General features: G+C 37.7%; 1 protein-coding gene across 1 annotated transcript in view; it reads right to left on the reverse strand.

The window, feature by feature from the left end:
- PTH2R (parathyroid hormone 2 receptor) overlaps positions 1-15,208 on the reverse strand; it is a 100,892-nt gene extending 85,684 nt beyond the window's left edge. The window contains exon 1 of the mRNA XM_053471466.1: positions 14,695-15,208. Within this exon, the coding sequence (XP_053327441.1) occupies positions 14,695-14,760 (66 nt within the window). The 5' untranslated portion in view covers positions 14,761-15,208. The remainder of the gene's footprint in view (positions 1-14,694) is intronic.
- Positions 15,209-24,914: the final 9,706 nt, after the last annotated feature.

Raw genomic sequence — 24,914 nt, forward strand, 5'->3', positions numbered from 1 at the left:
TGTGTCAACTCTCCTCCTACTAGCCCAATACCTTACACAGGTAATCCTACCCATCTATGTGGCCCCTATGTTGCCCTTGTCCACTTGCTAAGCCATTCCTCCAGAAGAAGGACCTCCATTTGCACTCAAACAGTTCACCCTGGCATTTGATCAGGTTTAACCTTTTTGATTAAGCTGTTTGGGATATCCAAAAATCCTGGTCTATAGAAGGGTTGTTAAGCCCTGGAGTACCCCTGCAGTAGACTGAGACTGGAAAACAAGGCAATTAAATACTGGCGTCTTTTCCACTAATTTGTTTTTGTTTCATTAGTTTATTTTACAATATAAAATAACCTTTGGAATTTTGAGATTCTTGTGTAAAACAATAATCACAAATACTGTCGTAACAGATGCGTAATACTTGCGTATATTCCTAATTTTAGGATGCTTGCAAAGAATTGAAAACATACAGGGGCATATAAATGCTTGGGTTGCAGCTGTTATCCTCCCCGTACAATTACAAAAGAGATAATCTGCCTAAATTGCTGCAGTAGAGTGGAACAATCATTCAGTGCTTCTGCAAAAACACAAGTGACCTTCATGGCGAAAAAAAGGTGTAACAAAATTACAATTAAAAAAGAGAATAAAAAGGAATCTGGTATAGCGCATTAACTGAAGGATACTGTTGGATACTGACGTTTTATTGTTATATCAATGTACACTTAAATAATGATTTCTTAATTAAAATTCCACTATGAAATAAATGCTACACCTCTGTGTTTACTAACTGGGAACTCTGTTTGAGAGGGCGGGTTCAATTCTTTTGCAGACGGACTAAAATAGAATTGAGCCCATCCGTTCATTTTCTGTCCAATTCCCTTTAACACTTCATTTTAACCCTCTCTCTCTAGTTGCTCTTTTTCTTTATCTCCCCTTCTCAATATCTCCCCTCCTCTTTATCTCTCCTTTCTTTCTCTTCCCTGCTTATCTCTTCTCTTTCCTTTTTTCCTTGTTCTCTTTTTCAACTAACCTCAACTTTTTTCCTATCTCTCCCCTTTCTGTATATCTCCCCTCCTTTTTCTGGCTCCCTTCATCTCCCTTTTCTCTTTTATCTCGCTCCCTTTCTCATTTATCTCATCTCTTCCATTTCTCTTTATCCCTCATCTGTTTTTCCTTTTCGCCCTTTCTTCCCCACTTCACCTTATCTCTCCCCTTCTCATTATCCTTTGTACTTCTTATCTCTCCCCTTCTTCCCATCTCTCTACTTTCTCCTCATCTCTCATTATCTCTCTACTTTTTATCTCAATCTCTCACAATATGTTTCATATTTATCTCTCCCCTTTGACCCCATATCTCTTCCATTTCAGTATTTCTTTCCTTTCTTCCTAGTTATACTCTTGTTCATGATTATAGTTGGCATCTTTTCCCCATCTTTCCCCTGCCTCTCTCCCAGTAACTTACATACATAGTGGCACACACTTTTACACACACTATCTCACACATTTGCACACTTACACACTCAACCCAACACAAAGATACTCACCAACAGGCACTAACATATACACAGCCATGGTCCCACACACACATACATGCTTACCACACCTTTACACATACACATCCATGATCACACATAAACATTTAAACATCCATGCTTACACACCCATATACACACCCATGCTCCCACGTAGACATCTTGCTCACACACATACACGTCCATGCTCACTTACACATCCATGCTCATACATACTTACACATCTATGTTCATACAGAAACACACATACACATACATGCTCAGACATAAACATACATACATGCATGCATGCTCACAACTACTTATACACGTTCCCTCCTTCCCCCCTTACTCTCTCCCTCTTTCCCTCACTCACGTCCCCCCCAGCTCATTTTTGTCTCACTTTACAGGGTCACGTGACCTCATGTTACGTGACCACGCTCTGTTCCTGCCTCCCTAGGCACCCGGGGTGAAATGCTACTGGTGCTGAGCCCTGGGATATGGCAACTTATCACAGTTTTGTTTAATATATATATTTTTAATGAGTGTTAAAACAATTTATTTTCTTTTATATAATAGAAGTGAGGTTCCTATTTTATCTACAATCAGTTTAATAATTAATCAGCCAAGAAGCTGCTATGAACATTCAAAAGTACTACATCACTAATGCCTCTTGGCTGGATATCGTAAAACCAAATATTGTCCAAAGTAGCCACGGACTTGAGTAGACATACACATAATTGATTGACACCTTTTTCCATATGGATGTAACCCAATAATTTATTTTATAGGCTACTGAGGATGCAATGTTATATGAGTTCCCTAACCAAACAGAAACCCAAGACCTGTACTAACTAAAGGGCAGCATGTGCTAAGCTAATGAACAATAGAGAATTGTACTGGTAGGGGATCTTGAGGCTCTACAGTTATGGGTTGAGAAAAATGAGATCATTAGGTATTTTAAGCCATATATTTGTCATATAATGACATCTGTGCTTACTAAGGAGTTACAGTATGTTTGTATTTTTTCAAAAGGGAAAAAGGGAAAACATAAAAACAAAAAAAAATCTTGAACTGGGAAGCCTTTTTGTAATACTCCAACTGCACTTCTACTGATGTACTCCACACCCTGCACTTCTCAAATGACAAGTAATTATATTAAACTTCCACTTCAGTTAGCAATATTAAGGTGTTTCTAGCCTAGGAAATCTGAAGGTGCGTGACATCACATGCTTAAATTTTTGGGCACTATCCCTTTGTCCCAGGTAGCTGCCCCACCGCCCTGCTTCTACAAGCAGCGAGGAGCTTGGGTCAGCCCAGGGAGCTGTACAATCAGGCAAGGACTGTGTTGTTGCACTAAGGAGGTGGGCATTCGTGTAAGGAGGGCGGGTGACCATGTCTTCTGTCCTGGCCACTCTTATGGTAAATGCCCATGTATCAGTTTGGACACATTCAAGGGTGTGCATGCCCAGATAGCAAACAACTAGGGCACAGACAGGACTGTCTGACAAGTCTGTGACTCCTGGCAGTTATGCTATTTTGTGGTGCATATTTATTATTTATGTCAGATTTTTTATCAGTTATGATGCTTTCAAAGACAGCAACAGCAAAGACTGTGCAAAACACCAAGCATGTCTAAAATTCATTTTGGATAGCTTGGTTATTCAATGGTGTCATTCATTGTTACAATTCACACAAACAGCATATGAAAAGGGAAATATTCTGGAACAGCATTATAAAATATGAGGACAAATTATTATTACTCCTAACCTTCATTTAGTAAAACACTTTCCTTGTATCACCTCTGATCTTCTCTCTGTAGTGGTACGCTACGCCAAGGTTTACACTGCTCCTTTGGTTGCTTAGCAACATGAAGTGCCATTGCAACCTAATTTCTTCATACTAGCGTATATGCCCATCATTAAAATTATTTGCAAAAAAACGTCAGCATTTTTTCATCATTTATTTCACGTATGCAGATTTGGGCTATTTTTCTTTTTTTAATAAAGAACAAATCTCCTTTTAAAACCTCTAAAACCATATCATTAAGCAAATAAACCTCCTCCTAGCATATAATGTTCTGAATCTAGAAAGATTTACGGAGCACGAAGACTTGAGTGTGGTTTATTAATCAATATCTGCAACCTCAATAAGTCTGCGTCAAATGGCATCCAAGGGACTTGCAGAGCTCCAGTGTGGTTTAAAAATCAAACTACCATAAAAATAGCGGCCAACACTTTAACTCTCAAATATTACTTATTAACAAGAAATTGATGATTTTATGATGTCATGCAGATTTGGCAATAATCACTGCTGAATACACAGGGTAAGCAAATGGTATTGGAGCCCGGCACGAAATTCTTATTCTTTATACCATTCCATTTCTTTGACAATTCTTAAATATATCCTTATTCAGTGAATAGAGTTCTTTCACTAGAGAAAGTAAATTAATTGGATACTTACAGCACTGCTTGAAGCATACAATTATAATGAAGCAGGTTTCTATTAAAGTGATGCATGAGCATCTGTAATAGGTTGGCTATTAGAACATGTATAGAATCTCATCCTGGCTATTATTACAACTACTTGATGTATATGGAATTTGTACTAATTAACAGGGCATACCGAGTAGATCATATTACAGAGTAAACAAAAATATATACAGAACATTTTCAGGATTTTAGGTTACAAGAATTACATACATAGCATTTGCTCACCTTCCTGTATGAATATAATTCCTGCGGACATGCCCCGCTCCCTGCTCATTTACCCTTTAAATGGGGGTGTTTCCCGCTGCCGTCAAAGGGAAAGCCCCCAACATCAGCAGGAACTCCCCCAACGTCAGTGGGACTGCCCACTGACATCAGCGGGACCGCCCACTAACGTCAGTGTGCAGTCCTTGCAGGGTCCCGCAAGAAGTTCCCAGGTATGCAGATCAGGTGCTGCAGCGTGCTATGTGAGCATAAAAATGTAGTATGCATCTGATGGCTGGATATGCACACTTGCATCATCAAGCGGCCACGTCAGTGTCCAGACAGCCCCATCATCGCCAGTCCCGCCCTGATGCTGCACCACAAATACAAAACATTAACTGTACTTCCTTTTTTTATTATTTAAATATGACGAATACAAAACAGAAAAATACATTCACTCATAGATCATCATAATCAGATCCAGCATCATATCAAAACCGAGATGAATTAAAGGACATTAGATCAATTTCAGTAATTTCAAAATCAGTATTAGTTCCTAAAATGATCTATAAACCAATCTTACTAACCATACTAATGGCGGTAAATTAAACGAACCCAAGGTTTAATAGGGTACATGCGCCCACTAGGGGAAGAGAAGTGAAAAAAAATTAGGACCTTAAATTAGATCAATTTTCGAGAATCATATTTCACCATGGTGACCAGATTGTGTCATATTTGCTGTTATGGACTCTGAAAAAATATTTCTCCATTTTATATTGATAATCAATTCGGTTCAGGATCTGTGACCAAGTTAGCGATTGTTCCAATTTCCAACTCTGTGCAATACAGATTTTAGTTGTGGCTAATACGTTAATAGCTAGATATAAGTTTGATTTATCTTTTAAAGGCGTATCTATGTGGAATAAGAAAGACTGTGGGGACAAAGTGTAGTCAAGTCCAAAAAAATTCGTGATTTCGAGTTTTAGATTAGAAAGTTTGTCACAGTTTCATCAAATGTGGGACATAGATCCCAATTCTAATTGACATCTCCAGCATTTATTGGAGGTAGATTTGTACATTTTATGTAAAGTAGTTAGAACCTAGTACCATCTGTGAAGAAGTTTAAAATACTGTTCGTGAATATTTATGCTATGTATCTCTTTCCTTAAATTGCTCCATGCATCGCACCATGTCTCAGTCGAGTACGAAATTCCCAATTCTAACTCCCATTTCAAAATGGTGTTAGATTTGTCTCATTCAAGTTCCTGTTCTAACATTTGTCCAAATCTAGTGATTCGGTTTTCCTTATAGTGTCTATCTAAGAATCTATCTAAGGTGGTCAGTGGTTTTATCGAGTTCGATTTGATAAAGTTTTTATTTGCCTGGGAGAGCATATTTAACTTGTAATTCTTTAAAAGAATATATTTCTAGAGAGGACCAAATATCTGCTATTTTAGTAATTCTGTAAGAATACCAAGTCGATATCTTTTATCAATGATTGCAAGACTTCTAAAGGAGTATATAATGAGCATGGTTCAACTGAGACAATTTTTTTCTTATAAACTGCACTTTCTAAAATGTTAGGCAGATAAATATTAGCAGATCTGTCATTTTATTCTTACTTCTAAAATGTTTCATCCCACACAGAAACATTTAGGAAGTTTTTTTTCTTCCTTTAGCAACAACCCATCAGTGCCTGCTTTTGTGTCACATGATAAGTGCTGCCTGAAAAAAAATTAAAAGTTCATGGTAGTTTTAGATGCATCCTAAATAGGAAATAAGTAAATACTATTTTTAACTTATGTTTAATGGCTGTTGTGGATTTTCAAATATTTTACTGGAGACATTTAAGTTCAACATGTTCCCTGATATATTATTTTAGTGAGTGTGGTTCTTAAGAGTGTGGCACAGCCAGTGGTGTAATAACTTAGGGCTGACCTCTCCCCCCTCATGGTCGGCGTCTCGGGTGAAATAAACAGAGCACAGGGATATGACGTCATATCCTGGTGCACCCCATCTTAAAGGCACGAAGCACCTTTTAATGAAGTCTATGGAGGCTGTGCTGACTGCTGCCCCCTGGACCAGCCGTTCTAGGCATGGGCCTAGTTGACTTAGGCCAGGATACATCATGGAGCATAGCTGCCGTCAGTTCTTACAACCATACATGGGTATTTGGTGGGAGAAAATGTGATTTGACATAAAATGTGAATTGTTGGTGGACATCATATTCTCTTTTGATATTCATGCTTTGGAAACCAGGGTATCCTGCTTAAGGATCGTCAGTTTAGCAAAACACAATAGTACAGCATAGACAAGTCCACTGCAATATGAAAACATATTAAGGAAAAAGAAAAAGTGCTGAGAAAAAAGTGTTTGCTGCTTCCCAATTTCTTCTGTTTTTTGCTTATCACATTTAAATGGTTTAGATCATCCAACTAATTTTAATATAAACACAAAATGCAGCTTTTAAATGACTATTTCATTGATCGCAAGTAAAGAGTGTCTTAAAACCCATATCACCCATACGAAAAAAGTAATTGCTCCCCTAAACCTAATTACTAATTGTGACTGTCTGTGTAGGTACAATAGAAGTAATGAGGTGTTTACACAAATCCAGGTTTCTGCAGACAAAGCTGATTACTTTCAGCCTCATTGATGGGCACCAGCAGTATATTTTGTTTGCGTAATAGCCCCCAAAGGGTCCGGATTCCTAGAAGCCAATACTGTGACGTAAGTAGCAACACACCAATACATTTGCATTCTTTGCAACTTTCTGGGTTTCAGCTGATTACCAGGTCTCCAGGGCAATCTTTGATGTCCAGATGGTGTTAGTGGTGTTTGGATCTGCTCGTGCCTGTCAAGTATTCTGGCTGCCTCTAGCCTCTTACTCTACCTATTACATTTACCCCATGTGCAGCTAGACCTTCTTTCCTTCCTCCTGTAGACATTCCCTCCAAAATTTTAGATGTCTAAATCAGGGCATCTGTACTGAGGGTGCGGCAAGAGGTGGGAACTGTTGCGTGAAAACCAGGACTGTTCGAAGGTGTGGAAGGAAAGGGAATAGTTATGAAAGACCACATCTAAGAATGTGTTTTTTGTGTTTATTTGTGACTTGTAGGAAAATTGTTGTTTTTGACCTGAAAGTTGAGAGGAGATTTCAAAAAGGACATATTATTTGTGTAGCTGCACATTAAGAAATTGCCATATGAGCACCATACTATGATGAATATTTTTCCCGGATTCATTTAAAATAAAATTTCTTTGTAAAATAAAAAAATAATCTATAGATTTAACTATTCTTAAAATAATAATCCACAAACCAACCAATACACTAATCTTATATAACAGCAATTACAAGCCCACATTGAAAATGATGGCAATGCGATAACAATAAGTAATATTTACTTTGTTAAATTAACATATCTATAATAAGTGTGATATCAATGTGGGACTTTTCATGCACTGCACCATGATTAGCAGCTTATTCCATTTAAAACTAGACTTAGACAGTAAGCCTTCCTTTCCTTTTTGTTAGCCATTTGATTTTCTTCGGTTATTTTAAACCCTAGATAACAAACCACATTGACTCGTTTGTTTTGCTGCTATTTGGGATGGTGTCCACAAAACCTTGGAGTATTAGTTAATAATAAAATCATTATAACTAGAAGCGTATTTACAAATAAATGAGTATGATATTCCTACTGGAAATGATTTACCTAATACCTTTATAATAATATCATTACAATAATATCTCGACTACGTGCTGCTAGATATGCGAAGAATCTTCGCATTACACTACAACACATAAAAAATGACAAGGTGTTGCATTCTAGAATATGAAATGTAATTTATGCAGGGCATAATTGGATCAAGCTACTGATGTCACAGAGGGAAAGAACGCTCATGTGATTACAAATACCTATGCTTTGTCACATAATGTTATATTGTTTATAGATGATTGGCCATGGTGATTGGATTTTCTATATATCTTGTAGAGCCCAAATCAATAATATATACAATGGATACTGTGCTAATAACTAGATTTGACCGGGATGTCCCTGGTTGTCGCTGCAGTTTTCCATACTCCTAATAAACACACAGAATATATATTTAATCACCCACTGTGACATGTAAAATTTAAAAACCCCCCGTTGACTACCTCCCAAACCCTTTAAGCCAGAAGTATTAAAAATACTACCCTGTAGGGTACTATGTAAGGGATAGACGTGGCCCTCTAGAACAAGACCGGTTATGTCTGTTCTCGGGATGTTGCCAAACATAAAATTGGTCGCCGTTCATCAGTGGCACCTATTATGAAGATTTTTTTTTTTACATTTTAGTATAATTATTTTAGATACTCACACTCACAATTATGTTTTGCATGTTTATTTGGGTTCAAAATGAATAATTTGTGTGGGTATGTCAAACACTGTAATGGGGAATATTGATTAAACCAACATAGGGTAGAAATGGGTATGGGTAGGAGGCTAGAGTGAGAGTGTAAAGTGAATAATGTTGATGGACTTTACACTGTGTTAATAAAGGTCATTCTGGTTTAACATTTTCCTTCAAAGTGAGGGAACGAGCGAGCTAACCCAATTCAAATTTCCGTAATAAAGGCTTCCTCTCATAACCCCCACCCAAAACACTCCCATGGGAACCCCCATTTCACTAGGCATGTCCTTCCTTCCTTTTGAAAAAGGTAGATTTTTGGCCCCTATTGCTGTGCCACAATAAGACAATTCGCAAAAATAGCATATGCATTTTGATATAGTGTAAGTAAAGTTCTAATTTTTATTCGTAATTTCCTACACTACAAGGTTGTGTGTTTGTATCTTATGTAAATAACTTTGTGTTGGCTGAGGAAGAAAAGGTGAAGTCTTGTAAAGAGCATGTAATATGTTTTGCCTTACTTCATAGAGGTAAAAAAACCATTTCTTTTAGTGTAAATACCAAAAGCATATTACACCACTTTAGACACAATAGACACTAGGCATTTGTAGCTTTAATATATTATTTTAGGAAGAGCTATGGATGTGACAGACCTAATTCAAGTGACATTACAATACTGTTTTGTATAGTTTTGCATGTAATAACATTGAAAAGAATGGTTCCATTTGTAAATTTTAGCAGAACAATACCATAACTACATAATTACCACTGCATATATCCTTTTAACGATCATGAAATTCACAATAGCATATGCATTATTCATTATGTAGTAAATATTAGACATGTGCGTTCGGGCGAACATGAAAACGAACACGAAGGGTGCGTTTTCGTTGTTCATCCCGCATACCAAACATACGAACATGTGGGGGCAAAACGTATATGAAGACGAAGCCACACAACACGAAGAATCTTCATGTTCGTCTTTGTTTACTAATCTCCCTGGTCCCGTCCCCATCTAGCCTACTTTATCTAAGCAGCATTGCAGGGGTTAACGGGAGCGGAAATACGTAGGTTCGCCGTGAGGCGTTAAAGGACCGTGCGAACGACTCTATTGGTCGCCCGCAGGGGCCTCCTCTGGCATCAACCAATTGGCCAATAAAGTCGTTCTTATGGCCCTATAACTCCTGACCGCGAACCTACGGATTTTCGCTCCCGTTAACCCTTGCAATGCTGCGTAGATAAGGTAGGCTAGATGGGGAAGGGACCAGGGAGATTATACCAGGAAACTAGATTTGCCCAATAGTTCTTATCTGCTGTCAAATTCTTCGTTTCTTTCATTAGACACCCACATCAAGTGTAAACAATGGGACCATTCATCTTAATTTCCTCAATTTGGGGCTTTTGTTATCTATGGAATTGAGGGAATGTTGCATGACAGCTAATTATGTTCTTTCCACTTGCCTGAGGTGAAACAGTCACTTAAAACATTTGTTGTCACTTTTCTTTAGGTGGACCTGTTCAGTTTCATCTCTATCAGACCTTAACCTAAAGTTTATAGATCATATTGAAGAAGGTATTCGAGAATTCATAGATCATATAACTGCCCAGCACTAGTCTCATACCACACAGCTCCAGACAGATAGCCGTGCAGTCACATTACATCTAAGCCTCTGATGCTCTAGTTTTAGATTATGACCTCTTATTTTAACTTTTCTTCTCCTTTGAAATAAAAATTAAATATTCATGAAACTAATGAACAGATAAAGAGCTACTGCAAGAAATATCAGTGTTTTTTTTTTATTAAACGCATCTTAATAATTGATATGTTACAGATAGTTGTTATTTACCCAGAATCTGTCAATAATAGGTCCTAGGAGCCTTTCATTACATATTATTTTTCATTATAGCGTAAATGTTTAGATATACTTAAGAGCATGAATGCAATTCAACCATAACTGGTTTGGTTTCCAATTTTTTTTATGATTATTTGAAAATGGTTCTATTATTGTTGCTTTTATTAGGTTGGAAAGACTAGAAATATATTGCACAGCAGGCAGCACAACATATAACATGATTATAAAAGTTAAACCATAAATGGATAGTACTAGTGATTTTACAGAACAAAATATTAATATTTATGGCAATTTAATAAATCATTCACTCTCTCCATGGGATTTTGCCAGATGTTCCTTCCAGCAACCATTTATACATAGGAGAAGATTAGGAGAGTAAATAAAAGTAAATTGGTACATGAAATTGATCTTTGAGCACTAGAAAGTAACCACATTTATATTCTTCCAGTTGGTTAAACTAATATTGTTCAAGACATGAGTATATATGTAGTGAGTGTATGACATGAATGCATTAATTATGTGAAGCATTGAAGTGAGGCTTTGTCAAAAAATACAAATTAGATGTAAAACATTTTGTAACGTGCTCCCAGCATTTTTTCTATATTACAGCTAACCTTGGTGTATTTTTGTTTTGACTGGGCCATTGTATTAGGGCAGACCATTATTCCTTGCTTCTCTCTCTCTCTCTCTCTGTATTGGGGCAAGTCTTCTGCCTCGCCGTGTATGAGGTTTGACACCTGGCCAAATCAATTTCTGTGTCGCGGTAAGCCTCTGCCCTAACTCCCAGGCCAGAATGGATGACTTCATGTTCTAAGCATTTTAAGGCCAACTGCACCAAATGATGTACATTGGTTTTTATAGTTTTGGAGCATGTGGCCACACCTGTCAAGTCCGCAGCCACACATTGCAGGAGGCAATCTTCCACTCTGCATTAAGGCTGCTCCTTGCCCTCTGTCTCCTTCTGTAAGTGCTGGCCACTGTCCCCAGTCTCTCTCTGTAGTAGGACTGGTGCCTGCTCCCTGTCTCTCTGTGAGGGCTGGTCCCCTGCCCTAAGTCAATTGTGGCTGGCTCTTGCCCACTCTCTGTCCCTAAATTAGGGCTGGTGTTTGCCCACTGCTTCTCTTTCTGTATCAGTCACATAGCCATATAGTTTTTTTGCAATGGTAATGAAACAATTTAAGCAGTATTTCATAGTGATGTATTTGCAGGGATTCAGGGACCTCTAGGAAAATAAATGTTGCCATGACTGTAATTTGTCTACAGATATTTTTATATAGGTCAAGATATGCTTTTTATCTTGCTTATAAGCATAATATATATATATATAGATATATTAGTACTTTTGCCAAACCTTCTGCTTACACTAAACATCGATCTTGACGTAAATATTCCTCTCTAGTTGACTGATTTGTTTTAATATTCATTAATCTGAGTTATGCATTCATAATGCAATTTATGCATCCAACATATTTGACTTTATTCCCACCCCCTTATGGTGTACCAATACAACCATTTCCCCTAAATCAGTACCCCAAACATATACATTGGCTAATATGTGTTCATAATGTTATCCACGGCTGTATTAACACAGAAATCAATATTTTAATATTTTGTCTTATAATACTTCAAAACTTAATAGGTCAAAATTATTACCAATAGAATATAACTAGAGTCACAAATCCAAATATTGGGTGTGGAAATCATTAGTTGATCATTTAATAAACACTGACAATTTAATGTGCACAAGGACTACAGAATTAACCTTAGTATGGAGCTGTTAATGATCCCATTGCCAGGTGGTGTGGGTTAGCCCTGTGGGTGTAAAGTAGCACCATAAGGGATCACATGTGTGGGGAAAAACCTTCTTCGCGCATCTGTGGCTCTGCCTTTGGAAATGATGTTTCAGGAACCGTCACAGCACTTGTCATTGCTTCCGCAAGAGTCACCAATGAAGCAAGAGAAAAAGCCAGCTTTTGCTGTAACTCCTGCGGAAGCAATTTCTAATAGCTTGCTCAACTCTATGCATGACAATTTGTTCAGAAGAGTTTTAAACTTACTCCCCCCTAACTTCAGAACCCAATTAAAAATGCCTGTCCTTATGATTGCCATGGGAGTATGATCAACCGATTAGGGTACCAACATCATCTTATAAGAAGTATTGGGAGAATTCAGTGTTTGCTTTTAAATAAAAAAGTGATCATTACAATAAACAAGTCAATCTACAAATCAGTGTCCTTACACAAACAATATTGTATGGTCTAGATTCACATGATAATGTACATATACTCACATGCATACAAATACATACATACACACAGCTTATATGTTTCACAAACTTTCCAAAGTATATAATCATCACATGCCACTTTCTTTTATTTTAAATGTCCTGTTTCATTGACCTTGTAAACACAAGTAATAGTATATGGGTAATAACATTAATTGTTATCAATCCACACCATTATGTTCTCCAAAAATTAAATTAATGCATTTGAAATATTATACCAAAGGCCTTTGTAAACATAAATCACATAGTGTCATTCAAATTATCATCCACCAATCCCATAAGGAGAAGAAAATGTCACAGTGATGAACCACAATCAATAAGGTCATCTACTAGCATTAAATATGATTAATATGATTATTACACTAAATACCAAATGTTAAACCCAGATGGACAGGTCCTATATATTAAAAAGTCACAAGGAAATCCCCATGATCTTGTTTAATGTAATTATTTCTTTATTCTATATGGAATGATGTTTGCATTTGTTTAGATATCTTTATGTATGAACTTGCCACTGTTCTTCTGCCAGTTATTTTAGTTATTAAATATATTTACCACTATAAGTAATAGTGCCATATATGCAGTTTTTTCTTGTAGTGAATTGACATTAATAACTTTAACACATCTTTAACACTTGTTTAATTTTAATAGACCTTCCAAAAGTTTCAAACAAAACCCTAACCATAACAGTAGTAATTTAGGCAACCTAGTACCATTGTTTTGTCAGTAGCTTGACTTGACTAATTAGCTATTATTCATATAATTTTTTGTATTATCTGGGTGACCGGTTTAGGCTTTCTGTACACTTTACAGCTGCTATAAATCGTAAGCAATATATATGAGAGACATCTTCGTTAAACCTGAATTTACTTAAATCTTGCAAAAGAAAAATCATACTCCAGTATAAAATATTAACTATTTAATTGTACAGCAATTAAAACTATTAACTAATACTTCATAGAAAGGGTTCCAGCATAAGTGACACTCTAATGGTCAAATCTATCTATGGATAATGGAAGCAAATTAACTATGACCATGTTTAAAAATATATGTAATTAACCTACCTACATCATTAATTTGTTAACGATTAAGCTTATTATGCAAAGCAAATACAAGAAGGAGTATCAAACAAGTAGAATACAAATATATGTTTTTATATAAAAAATACTTAAATAAATACTGAAATATTTGATACTGGTTGCTTCCCATAAAGTAATCAGTATCTTTTGTAGAAAAGAATTAACTGCTACCAGGAACCAGGAACTAAAGTTGGTATGTTGTCTCCCCCTTGAGTATTCTAATATAACTACAATTTATGGCTTCCAATCAAGCTGACTTTTCACTACTGCTATCATTGGTTTATACTATTACATGTTTCATTGAACAGTGGATCTGATCATTGGGGACATGTGAAGCACATTCCTGGGGAAATACCTAGAGACACAGATTCAGAGTAAACATTACAAATAAATACATACAACCATAACAATGAAATGTTCCTAAACAATATAAAGCGATTAAAAGGAAATGATTGCAGACCACTTGAAATATTTCATGGATCCCACAGCACAGTGTTTATACTCAAAGTAGAATAATAACATAATATTGTAGCCTCTTGTATAATTCCAATGAATAATGCAATTATTTTGAATGTATGTATTTTTATAAACTATAATAATTGAATCACTGTTGCAATAGTTTTCCATCCACGTGGAGTAAAGCGAAAATATTGTATAAATATATTTCTTGGTGTTATGTATTACCACTGTCTCAGCTATAGTAAATGGAGTTGCTGTATTCAGCAATGGCAGCTGGATTACCAGAAATCTATAACAAGTACCCTACTATATGCATTTAAAGGATTAGCATTTCCCAAGTTATTGCAGAACATATCAAGGTATTGTTTCTCTTCCAAAAATATTTAAAAGGGCAATCAGACATTTCCAGTTTAGGAGTATTTAGTATAAGTTAATAAATGCTTACCTGAGATTTGACCAGGTGTCCACTCTGTGCCACCAACATTACCAGTGCAGAATAAAACCAAAACATCTCCACCTGAATTTGCTGTACAGAATTTGTTTAAAGGTCTCTCCTTGGTTTCTCCTCCAGAAATTTTTTTTTAAAAAGTGACTATAAGAGCAGAAGATGTTCAGGTTCCCATGTCCAAGCAATTTGTACAACTCTCTTTTGTAAGTCCTAAATCATCCATTCAGTCACATTCTTAGAAGAGGCAGTCCTCTCAACTTTATCAGGGCTGGATATGACCACGAAATAGTCCTCTTCCCCTCCTCTTTGCTCATGGCAATTCGTTCTCTTTCATCTCCTACCATGATTTATCTCAGTTGTGTTAGGTAATGCATTTGAAAGCATTCATAACAAGAATCAGAACAGAGCAATAAGAATAGCATAGCTTTGAAAGACTGTCACAAAGCAATGTATCTACCTGCTGTTTAGCTGATGCAGTGCACTCTGGAACTCAAGCTGCTGCCATAGACTCATACTGCAGAGCAGTAACTGTGGGAAGGATTTCCTTTACTATAATAGAGAATTAACTGCATAATGTTCCTGGCTATGAAGTGAACACGAATGCCTTAACCAATGGCAAGATAAGGGATATCCACAATGCTTCTGATCTTGGGAAATCAATATTGTGTTCAGCAATAATTTTCTCAAAAACCTTAAGGTGGCAGGCATTTCTCATCATTGGATGTCACTCATTGTTAATAATCTCTTCATGATGATGCTGTATGAATAATGATGAATATGATGTTGTATTGTTGAGTATGCAAAATGAGGCATAATCAATTAGAGTCATCCGTGATGTGATATATTTTAACAATGTTAGAAAGTTTAGTTAAGATAATTGAAGGGCACATCAAACACTACAAGGGTTAAATCTGTCATATCACTGCTTGAGTCCAGACAATGATAATAATGTCTGCTGTCTCTGAACTGAAAATAAGTTCAATTTAAAGAGGCTTTCTGCCTTGTTTCTAAATTTAATTAATATAAAACCTTGTAATCCTTGCTCTGTGCAATTAAATGACATGCATCTGAGAAGTGTAATTTGTGGACGTTGGCTAAAATGGCCACATGGATGATTTTTTACAGGATTTGTAGACATTTCACATGTTGTTGACCTCACATACCAAGGTCAGTAGTACAAAGGGATAGGGTAAGACCCCCTGCAAGGCATTGTTTTTTGTACACTTTGTTATAGTTATTGTACATTTTGTTACTAAAGCAGAATTATTGAAGTGCCCTTAACAGCCTTCTAAGGACCTGAACCTAAGCTTTTGAATGATACTACATTTTAGTCCTGACTTGATGCCAAATATGCAGATGGCACATAAGGATTGTTGTTGGGATCAATCCTGAATCCGTACACTACGGAAGAATTAACTGGGAATGTAGAAGTGTGTCAGCTGGCAGCTGCTTGGTAAGAAAAGGAACAGTTGTGGCACAACATGCTTGGGCTCTCCTGCAAGCTTTGTGGAGACCCCCAACGTATATGTATATTCTGTTTTGGATCTTAATGATTGTGTCTTGGAACTTTGCTATTGAATATGTGACATTTCTGCTTGCTTTTGTGCACTTATCCTATGGCACAAAGAAACACAATTATGTTCAAAATATGAGTTAATGGTATTTGTGTATATGGTCAGTAATTTAATATTATGGACCTAATTAACAGCTTCTGTCCCATGATCCTTTTGAGGACTGCATCACAGTGGATGTAGGGTCTGTGTGCAGTGTCTCACTGTAATGCCACTCAGATTTCACATTTTTGTCCTTTTGAAATGGTATTTATGTCACTAACATTTACAGGCAGACAATGTTTCTCTCAATAATCTCCATAGTTCAGAAAAACAACAATCTGTCACTCAGGAACATTAACCACTGCGTATTTACTGTACCAGAGGCTGATGCCCACTTTCTTGAAGACAGCATTGCAAGATACACTGCACATGAACATATAATGGAGGAGCCCACCCCCAAGGTCCTAATGTCCTAATGCTGGGGTTCATTATTGAACCCTAACATCTGTCTGTGCCAAAGGCACACTAGCCTACTAATAAAATAAAATAAACTATCAAGCATAACATACCCAAAACACTCTTCAGCGCATAGGAAGATGCTAATAACGATAAAATTCATGTTTGTTAACAATGGTAACAGTCATGAAAAAGATTTAAAACATAAATTTAAAACATAAAATATATGTACCGGTAAATATATTAGCCAATAGAAGCAGTAGTTAAATGCAACTGCTGATAATGGAATTATTGACTTGCAGGACAACACACATCTTATAAACAAGTCATCATGATGACAGGCTACAAGGTCACTTTAGCTATCTTCATTTCATTTTAAATGACAATACATTGGTTGACGTGGTTGATGTATATTAAGTTTACCCAGAGACACAGTCTAACATTTTATATTGTGAGAGATGTGACTATTCTCTTTTAAAATTTTAACATTTGTAAATTTTACTCACAACCAATATAGCGACAAGTCTAATAAACTCGATTACAAACATCTTCAGCTTAACATTTACTGTAATATTTTTTTCAATATAACCTGTTATGTTTGCCAGATAGGCCACCTCTGAACATTAAATATCCAGTGATGACAGCTGGAATGAGAAGATAAATACAACATTTTCACTGGCTTCATAACAATATGTATAAACGGAATTAGCTGCCTTTGTACATGTTGGTTGAAAATGTGATACCATCACAATTTTTGGTGCCCTCTCCAACCTTCTGTTTGTGTCAATGCCTTTCTTTATCTGATCTTACCCATTAATGTTTAGTCAAAAAGTTCCTGGTATAATAAACAGTGGAATCTTTCATCCTCTCATAGAGAACAGCAGCACATGTATTATGCTACCGTGATTGATTCCAGGACAGTGTAGCCCAAGGTTGAGACTTAACGATTAGAAATGTAAACTAAGATATTTAAATTCACAAAGATAAAGGAAATTGAACTAATGACCAAATAATTCATCAAAGCGTAACTTTTAATAAAAAATTTTAATAAACAGCTTCTAAGTAATTCTGAGCTCATAGGTATGCAATGAAAGAAAAATCAGGCGGGGACTTGGTTAATTAACATGGGTCAGCCTTCTTTCAGATGACTGGACAGTAAACCAAATTGAAGTAGACTTTGCTGGCCAACTTTTTGTGTTCATCTTCGTGTTCGTCTTCGCGGGGAGAAAAATCTTCATAATTCACAAATATTCGCCCGTTCCTGTGTGCGGTTCGGGCGAATATTCGTGTACAATCTTCGTGTTCATTTTGTTCTTCGTTTTTTGTAGAAGGGGTTAATAGGGGTTAACGCAGTACTCACTACGTTTAAGGGTCCCAGGGTTCGGCACCTACTGGGATGCCCACCCGGCAGGTCCCGTGTCGTCCGCGGCGCCTCTTCCTCCATTTGCGGCACGCCGTCTACTAGACGCACTCGCGCGCGTCACAACAAAACTTTATTTGTTCCCGACGCGGACGGCGGGGAGCGGGCAATTCAAAAACTGAGCACTGAGACTCATTCAGTGCTCAGTTATTGTGGTGTGCGGTCCCTGTGATTTTCTCTCCTTACGTTCTTGATTTAACCCTTCGTGTACCAGACCTGGCTTGTATGAGATTGACCCTTCGTGTACCAGACCCGGCTTGTATGAGATTAACCCTTCGTGTACCAGCCCCGGTTTGTATGAGATTAGCCCTTCGTGTACCAGACCCGGCTTGTTCGAGATTAACCCTTCGTGTACCAGACCCGGCTCCTGTTCTTCTGCCTGCTTCCTGCTTTCCGGTCTCCTCTAGGGTTCCCTACACTACTCAGGAGTAAAAGTCTGTAAGAGCGACTCTTACATACAAATGCAATACAAATGTATTAATTTGTTAACATCAGTGAGGTCAACAACAGTAAAACCGTTCAATAAAGCCCTAAGGAGACTTTTATTAAATATACATGTAAAAGATATTAATGCAATACTTTTAACCGTGAATGTCATTTATCAGGTGCAGACTCTAAACAGTAGTTTGACTAAAATGCTACTGTGCTGTTTACTTTAAATTTAAAGTAAGAAACAACACCCTTAAATCTGTATCTCAGCAAAACCAAGCAACTCTGCTTTAAAGGTGTCAGGGCATGTATTCTTAAATGGGCTGGTTTGATCTCTCTTAAAGAATTCCGAAGAATGGCAGATGAAGAAATGGCCAGAGGTGAGATACACATTGAGATCAGCAATCATCTAAACCCCGGCAGCAGGAAAAACCATGAGAGATATTGGCCAGAGAGTAAATATTCTCATTGAAAATTAATGAAGCCATGGCATTCAAATGAAGCCTTGAATACTGTGTGAACATATCAATAAATGTTTACGACCTAGATGTACTAGAAACAATAACATAAAATGTCACATGTCAAACTATAATACTCACTGTACAAGAATACATTTAAAACAAACAGTGAGTTGAGTCACATCTATATGAGAGTAAAGAATCAAATTTGTACTGTAACCATCATTGGTGCTATGGTACAATAGTACAAAAAACCTTGTGTATAAATATTAGACTTGTGCATTTATCTTCTGGGTGAACATGAAAACGAAGAGTGTGTTTTCGTTGTTTGTCCCGAAGAAGTGAAGATAGCGGCGGTAAAACTTACACGAAGATACACAACACGAAGAATCTTCGTGTTCGTCTTTGTCTATTAATCTCCCTCGTCCCTTCCCCATCTAGCCTACGTTATCTATGCAGCATCGCAGGGGTTGACGGAAGCGGAAATCTGTAGGTTCGCCGTCAGGGCTTAAGGGGCCGTGCAAAGACTCTATAGGTTGCCTACAGGGTCCTCCTCTGGCATCAATCAATTGGTTGATACCAGAGGAGGACCCTGCAGGCGACCAATAGGCTCACTCGCACATACAGATTTCTGCTCCCGCTAACCCCTGCGATGCTGCATGGATAACAGGAGCGGAAATCCGTAGGTTCGCCGTCAGGGGTTAACTTGGCCGGCAGAGGCCACTGGTCTCCCTGCTCCAACTGTTAAAAGTCCGAACGAACGACCAATAAAGTCGCTTGTACATACCTTTAACTGTTGTAGCAGGGAGACCAGTGGTCTCTGCCGGCCAAGTTGCTGGACCAGGATTTTAAAAGTCTGTACGAGGGACTCTATTGGTCGCCAGCAGGGGGCTCGTCTGCCATCAACCAATGAAGTACAGGCCCTTTACCAGCAACTATCAATCCTGTGTTCCAATGGCACGTTGCGTTAGCTAATCTAAGTTTACATTTAAAAGACTAATTGATTATTAGAAAAACCTTTTGCAATTATGAAACATAAAAACAGCTAAGAGACCTCAAAATTTTGATGGCAGTACATCTATCTATATATATATATATATATAAATATAAATATATATATATATATACATATATATATATATATATATATATATGTATATATATATATATATATATATATAATTTGCCCCACAAGATGTAAACTGGTGGCAAACATTAACTTTTAGACTTTTTTAAGTTTTAAAACTCAAGCTCAAACATTTCAGATGTGGATCTCATTATATAAAAGTGTGTTACATTACGGATTTAAAACTAACTAAAAAAATAAACACAATCCAGACATTGCGGTGAAAATTTGTGTACACATTAATTATATAAATATGACAACAGCGAATGGCAAAGCTTTCATTAGCAGTCTCAACTGGTTAATTATGCTGTAATTGCTACCTTCCGATCTATTTTAACCACATTAAAAACACTGCACATTTCAAGCTTAGCCCCAGGTCTGCATTTTATTGTTCTTAGAAGTATTAGAATATAATGCTAGAACAATCAAGATGAACATTGTAATTTACCAACATTTTCATATTGTGATTATCTGTCACCATAGTAGTATGTTCATATTTATAATATTTCTACTCACTAAATGAACATTGTCGTATATTTAATAGAAAATACACTAGTGACTAGAACCTGCCGTTATATATATAAGGTATAATCATGCATCCGCTGCAAATCTACTACATGGTCTTGAGCAGCTTACCATGACAACCATATGCTATTATATTTGGTCTTTGTTCACCTTACACATTAGTAGGCAGACTTCTTCTAATTACCTTTGCAGAAGCTGATGGGTGAATTCACTAAAAAGAGATGTGTCAGGAGAGTTTACAGGAGAGCTTTGGTTTCAACTCTGTTTTTCGTGAATAAACCCCAAATTAATAAACCCCAAATTAAAGCCTTTTGCATGTATATATTCTAAAGGGCTAAAAAAAATAATTTGTTATTTTATTTGTTATGTTAAATTTTGGGCCCCATACATGAAAACACTAGATTATATTACTTGCCAGTAATATATATATATATATATATATGTGTGTGTGTGTTCCAATACGAATCTTGGTACAGTGACCATTCTATATTCACGTACAATATGCGTTTATGTGTGTATATGTTAGGGAGAACAGGAGAGGACTGGCTGCTTTGAGTCCAGCGGGCAAGCACAGGCAAATGGCCCAGAAGCAGGGCATTCTCTACCATGGGTCCATTGTACCCAGGTGGTAATATGTGGGGCGGCTTTGGCCGAGGAGTTACAAGGCAGGTGCACTGCACCCCAGCTCACATACAGCTCATCTTACCCCCGTGGTTTTCAACCATGACCTCTTGTCCTAACATTTTTCTTCTTTGAAATGTACTTTATTAGGTTAGTGGAGTGGTCATCCAAGTAATACTAATAAACAAGTTGCTTGCAAGTCCATGCAAACCTATTTTTTTAAGATACAGGTAGCAACTTGCATGTCCTCACCTGCAACTTGTAAAATAAAAAAAAATTACATTTTTCCCCTCGCAAAACTTAATCAAAGAATTGTTAACTAGACACCCTGGTAACCAAGGAGGTTATCTTATCTCAAGTAATTGTTCAATGTACCCTTGCTCTTGCTGCATTTTTTTGTGGATATAACTTCTGCTAAAGGGGTAAGAAATTGAAGTCTCCTTCCCAACCTTCCAATTCCCCGAACAATGTATCTAAGAACACTCACGAGGGCAACGTAGCCTGTCAGTGATGTGTTTCAGACATTATTTAGAAGGCTACCTTGCCAATCAAACTGATATTTATTGAAACTGTGTTCAGTCATGAATCCAGGCTGCGAATGTGTCAGCTGGCAGCCCCTGAGTAACAATGAGCATGCTGCTAAGAATATGCTTCTCCGATTTCACGTAATTACCATTTTTTACAGTAATGTCAAGTCTTTTTTCCTTTCAAAGGCATCAGGTGTTTGCTTCACTACTGCCCATAATTCAGTGAAACAAGCATTGTTTTTTTTTGTCAATACACTAACTATTACTCATGGCTGCTGCTCACCTCTTAGTGTTCTATCAACTGCTTCCTTAGTATTAGGGTTAATGATGGAACCTTGCTGCTATGTGTCGGTATACTAGCCTGCTAAGCACAGTTTTATGCTAACAAGCCTCAAGGGCAGAGCCATGTGACTAAGCTGACTCAGAAACACACTCAAGTAAAGAGATGGCAATGAAAAATCTCCATTAAAGCAGTCATAAAAAAACAAAATAATGTTACGTTAGACGGAAGATAAATATTCTTAGAGTATAGTAGAAGAGAAATGTTATTGCTGATGGTGCAAATGTTGACTTGCGTGGCAGCATGAAGTGTGTATAAAAGTCATTATAATAACAGGCTGCAGTGTCATTTTAGCTATCTATTTGATTTCTAAAGTAAATGATGGCCATAAGTTGGTTGACGTGACTAATATTAAATTTTCCTAGCGACACATTTTATTGTGTTATATTTTAGTGATGTGACTACAGAGTTTTAAAGGGACCTCTTTACATTTATAACATTGACAAATTGAATTGAAACCTTGAAAAGTAATATTAAAACTTGGCATGTACAGAAATCCTTTGAAGAATGCAAATTTTAGTTTAAAAATACATTATTGTGATGTTTATCATTGCAGAACACAGTAAACATTCTGAGCTTGTGGGGAAAGAGTTACAGAGGGATTTGGGACCCAAAGACTATCTCTCCCCGAGTTAAAGAGGGGTACTTGGTTGGGAGGTTTAATAATGTATTGTTACACACCATTGTTGAAGATATCATATTAGTTTAACAAGTCAGAGTGTAGTTGGCCTCAGGCAGTGATCTTCACTGTCACATATTCATTGTATTTTTAATGAGCCCTTAATCAGAAATCAGTTGTGCACTGAAGTAGCTGCCGCTGTGTCACTTTATGCTGACTTGCATAATTCAGAAATGAAGAATTTATCAATGATCTTGCAAGCAAATGTAAGCAGATTTCCCGGAAGGTCAGAGAGGTCATCTGTAGCCTTTTTCCCGGCAACACCTTGGTTAGAAATTGAATCCCAGAGAAATGCAAGCAATAATATATACATACCCAGGAGCTTCGCCTTCCTGACCTCTGAGTTGCATTTATTTTTTCACCCAGCGGCCTAGCTGACAATGGATGTAACTAGCTAAGATTTGTAATTGTGTGTCTACTGTGGGAAACCCCCAAATCTCTATGCAAAACCTGGAGCGTTCCCAACTATGGGTATAATAGAACTACCGTAAAGCATTATACAACAGAAATATATGAGATTATCTGTGAAATTTCAGGAGAATTAATTCTTTTGCTGCCAGTCGTTTATTGGTGTGTTCCATAGTATGTGTATGTATATATATATATATATATATATATATATATATATATATATATATATTTATATCAACCCACAATCCAAAATAGTCCAGCACTCACAGGACTTTGGAAATACATAAAAAGAACCATCTATGTATTTATTTATAGATAGTTATTGACCTCGCCGCACCCAAGCTGTTGAACAAATGCTGATGATATTTAAAGACTGTGTGCAGAGCTTTTGGATGTTTATATATATATATATATATATATATATATAAAAATGCGTATATATTTGTGTGTGCGTGTGTGTATAAGCAGTCATGTTATCAGAAAAAGATATACCGTATTGGCCCGAATATAGGCCGCACTTTTTCCCCCACTTTAAGTCTTTAAAGTGGGGGTGCGGCCTATATTCGGGGTCTAGCGCCTGACGCCCGGGACATGCAGTCCAGGGCACCGGGCAGGCAGCGGGGTTAGGATACAGCTCCCCCGCAGCGGTGCAGGGGACTTGTATCCTACTGTCTGATACGCTCAGACAGCCTCCCGTGCCAGCACTTCCCACGGGGGGGAGTACCGGCACGGGAGGTTGTCTAAGCGCATCGCACGGACGTTTACCGGCAGCGGCGATGCGCCGTTGCCGGTGAACGTGCGCACGATGCATTCTAACCCCCCCGACTTACCAGGGCAGACTCCCGGGTGTCTTGCAGGGCCGGCGGAAGACATCTACGCAATACGCGTATACAACTTCCGGTGCCGGCACTTCCGCTGAGTGCCGGTACCGGGAGTTGTATACACGATGTGCATAGATGTCCCCCTCCGGCCCCGTAAGACATCCGGGAGTCTACTCTGGTAAGTCGGGGGGGGGGACAGAGTGGCAGCATATCGCGGGGAGGACAGAGTGGCAGCGTATCTCGAGGGGGGGGCAGAGTGGCAGCGTATCTCGAGGGGGGGAGGACAGAGTGGCAGCATATCTCGGGGAGGGGGGGAGGACAGAGTGGCAGCGTATCTCGAGGGGGGGAGGACAGAGTGGCAGGACAGAGTGGCAGCATATCTCGGGGAGGGGGGGAGGACAGAGTGGCAGCGTATCTCGGGGGGGGGGAGGACAGAGTGGCAGGATGTTTTTTGGTGCTTTTTTTAAAGAAAAAAACTTTTTCTTTAAAAAAGCACCAAACTTTTAGGGTGCGGCCTATATACGGGGGCGGCCTGTATCCGAGCCAATACGGTATGTCCCACTAGAACAGAAAGGGTGCATGCAAGAGTTCTTAAAATAAACTCCAATGCATGAATTTATATAAGGAAGCTTTATATGCCTGTATATATATATTCACCTTTTCTTCAAAAACTTTGAAGCATTAACTTGGGAAATGATTAGTTTCTGCCAGGTTGCAGTATAAACTGTATGACTACTAAGTTCTTTGCAGTTATAAATAAACTCTCCCGCTTTCTAATGCAAATAACACAAAATGGGCTAGATGTATAAAGCATATGGCATTTATTTGTGAATCTCACTAATCATTCTTGA

This window comes from Spea bombifrons, chromosome 7 (genome assembly GCF_027358695.1).
Source record: "Spea bombifrons isolate aSpeBom1 chromosome 7, aSpeBom1.2.pri, whole genome shotgun sequence".
Lineage (NCBI taxonomy): Eukaryota > Metazoa > Chordata > Amphibia > Anura > Pelobatidae > Spea > Spea bombifrons.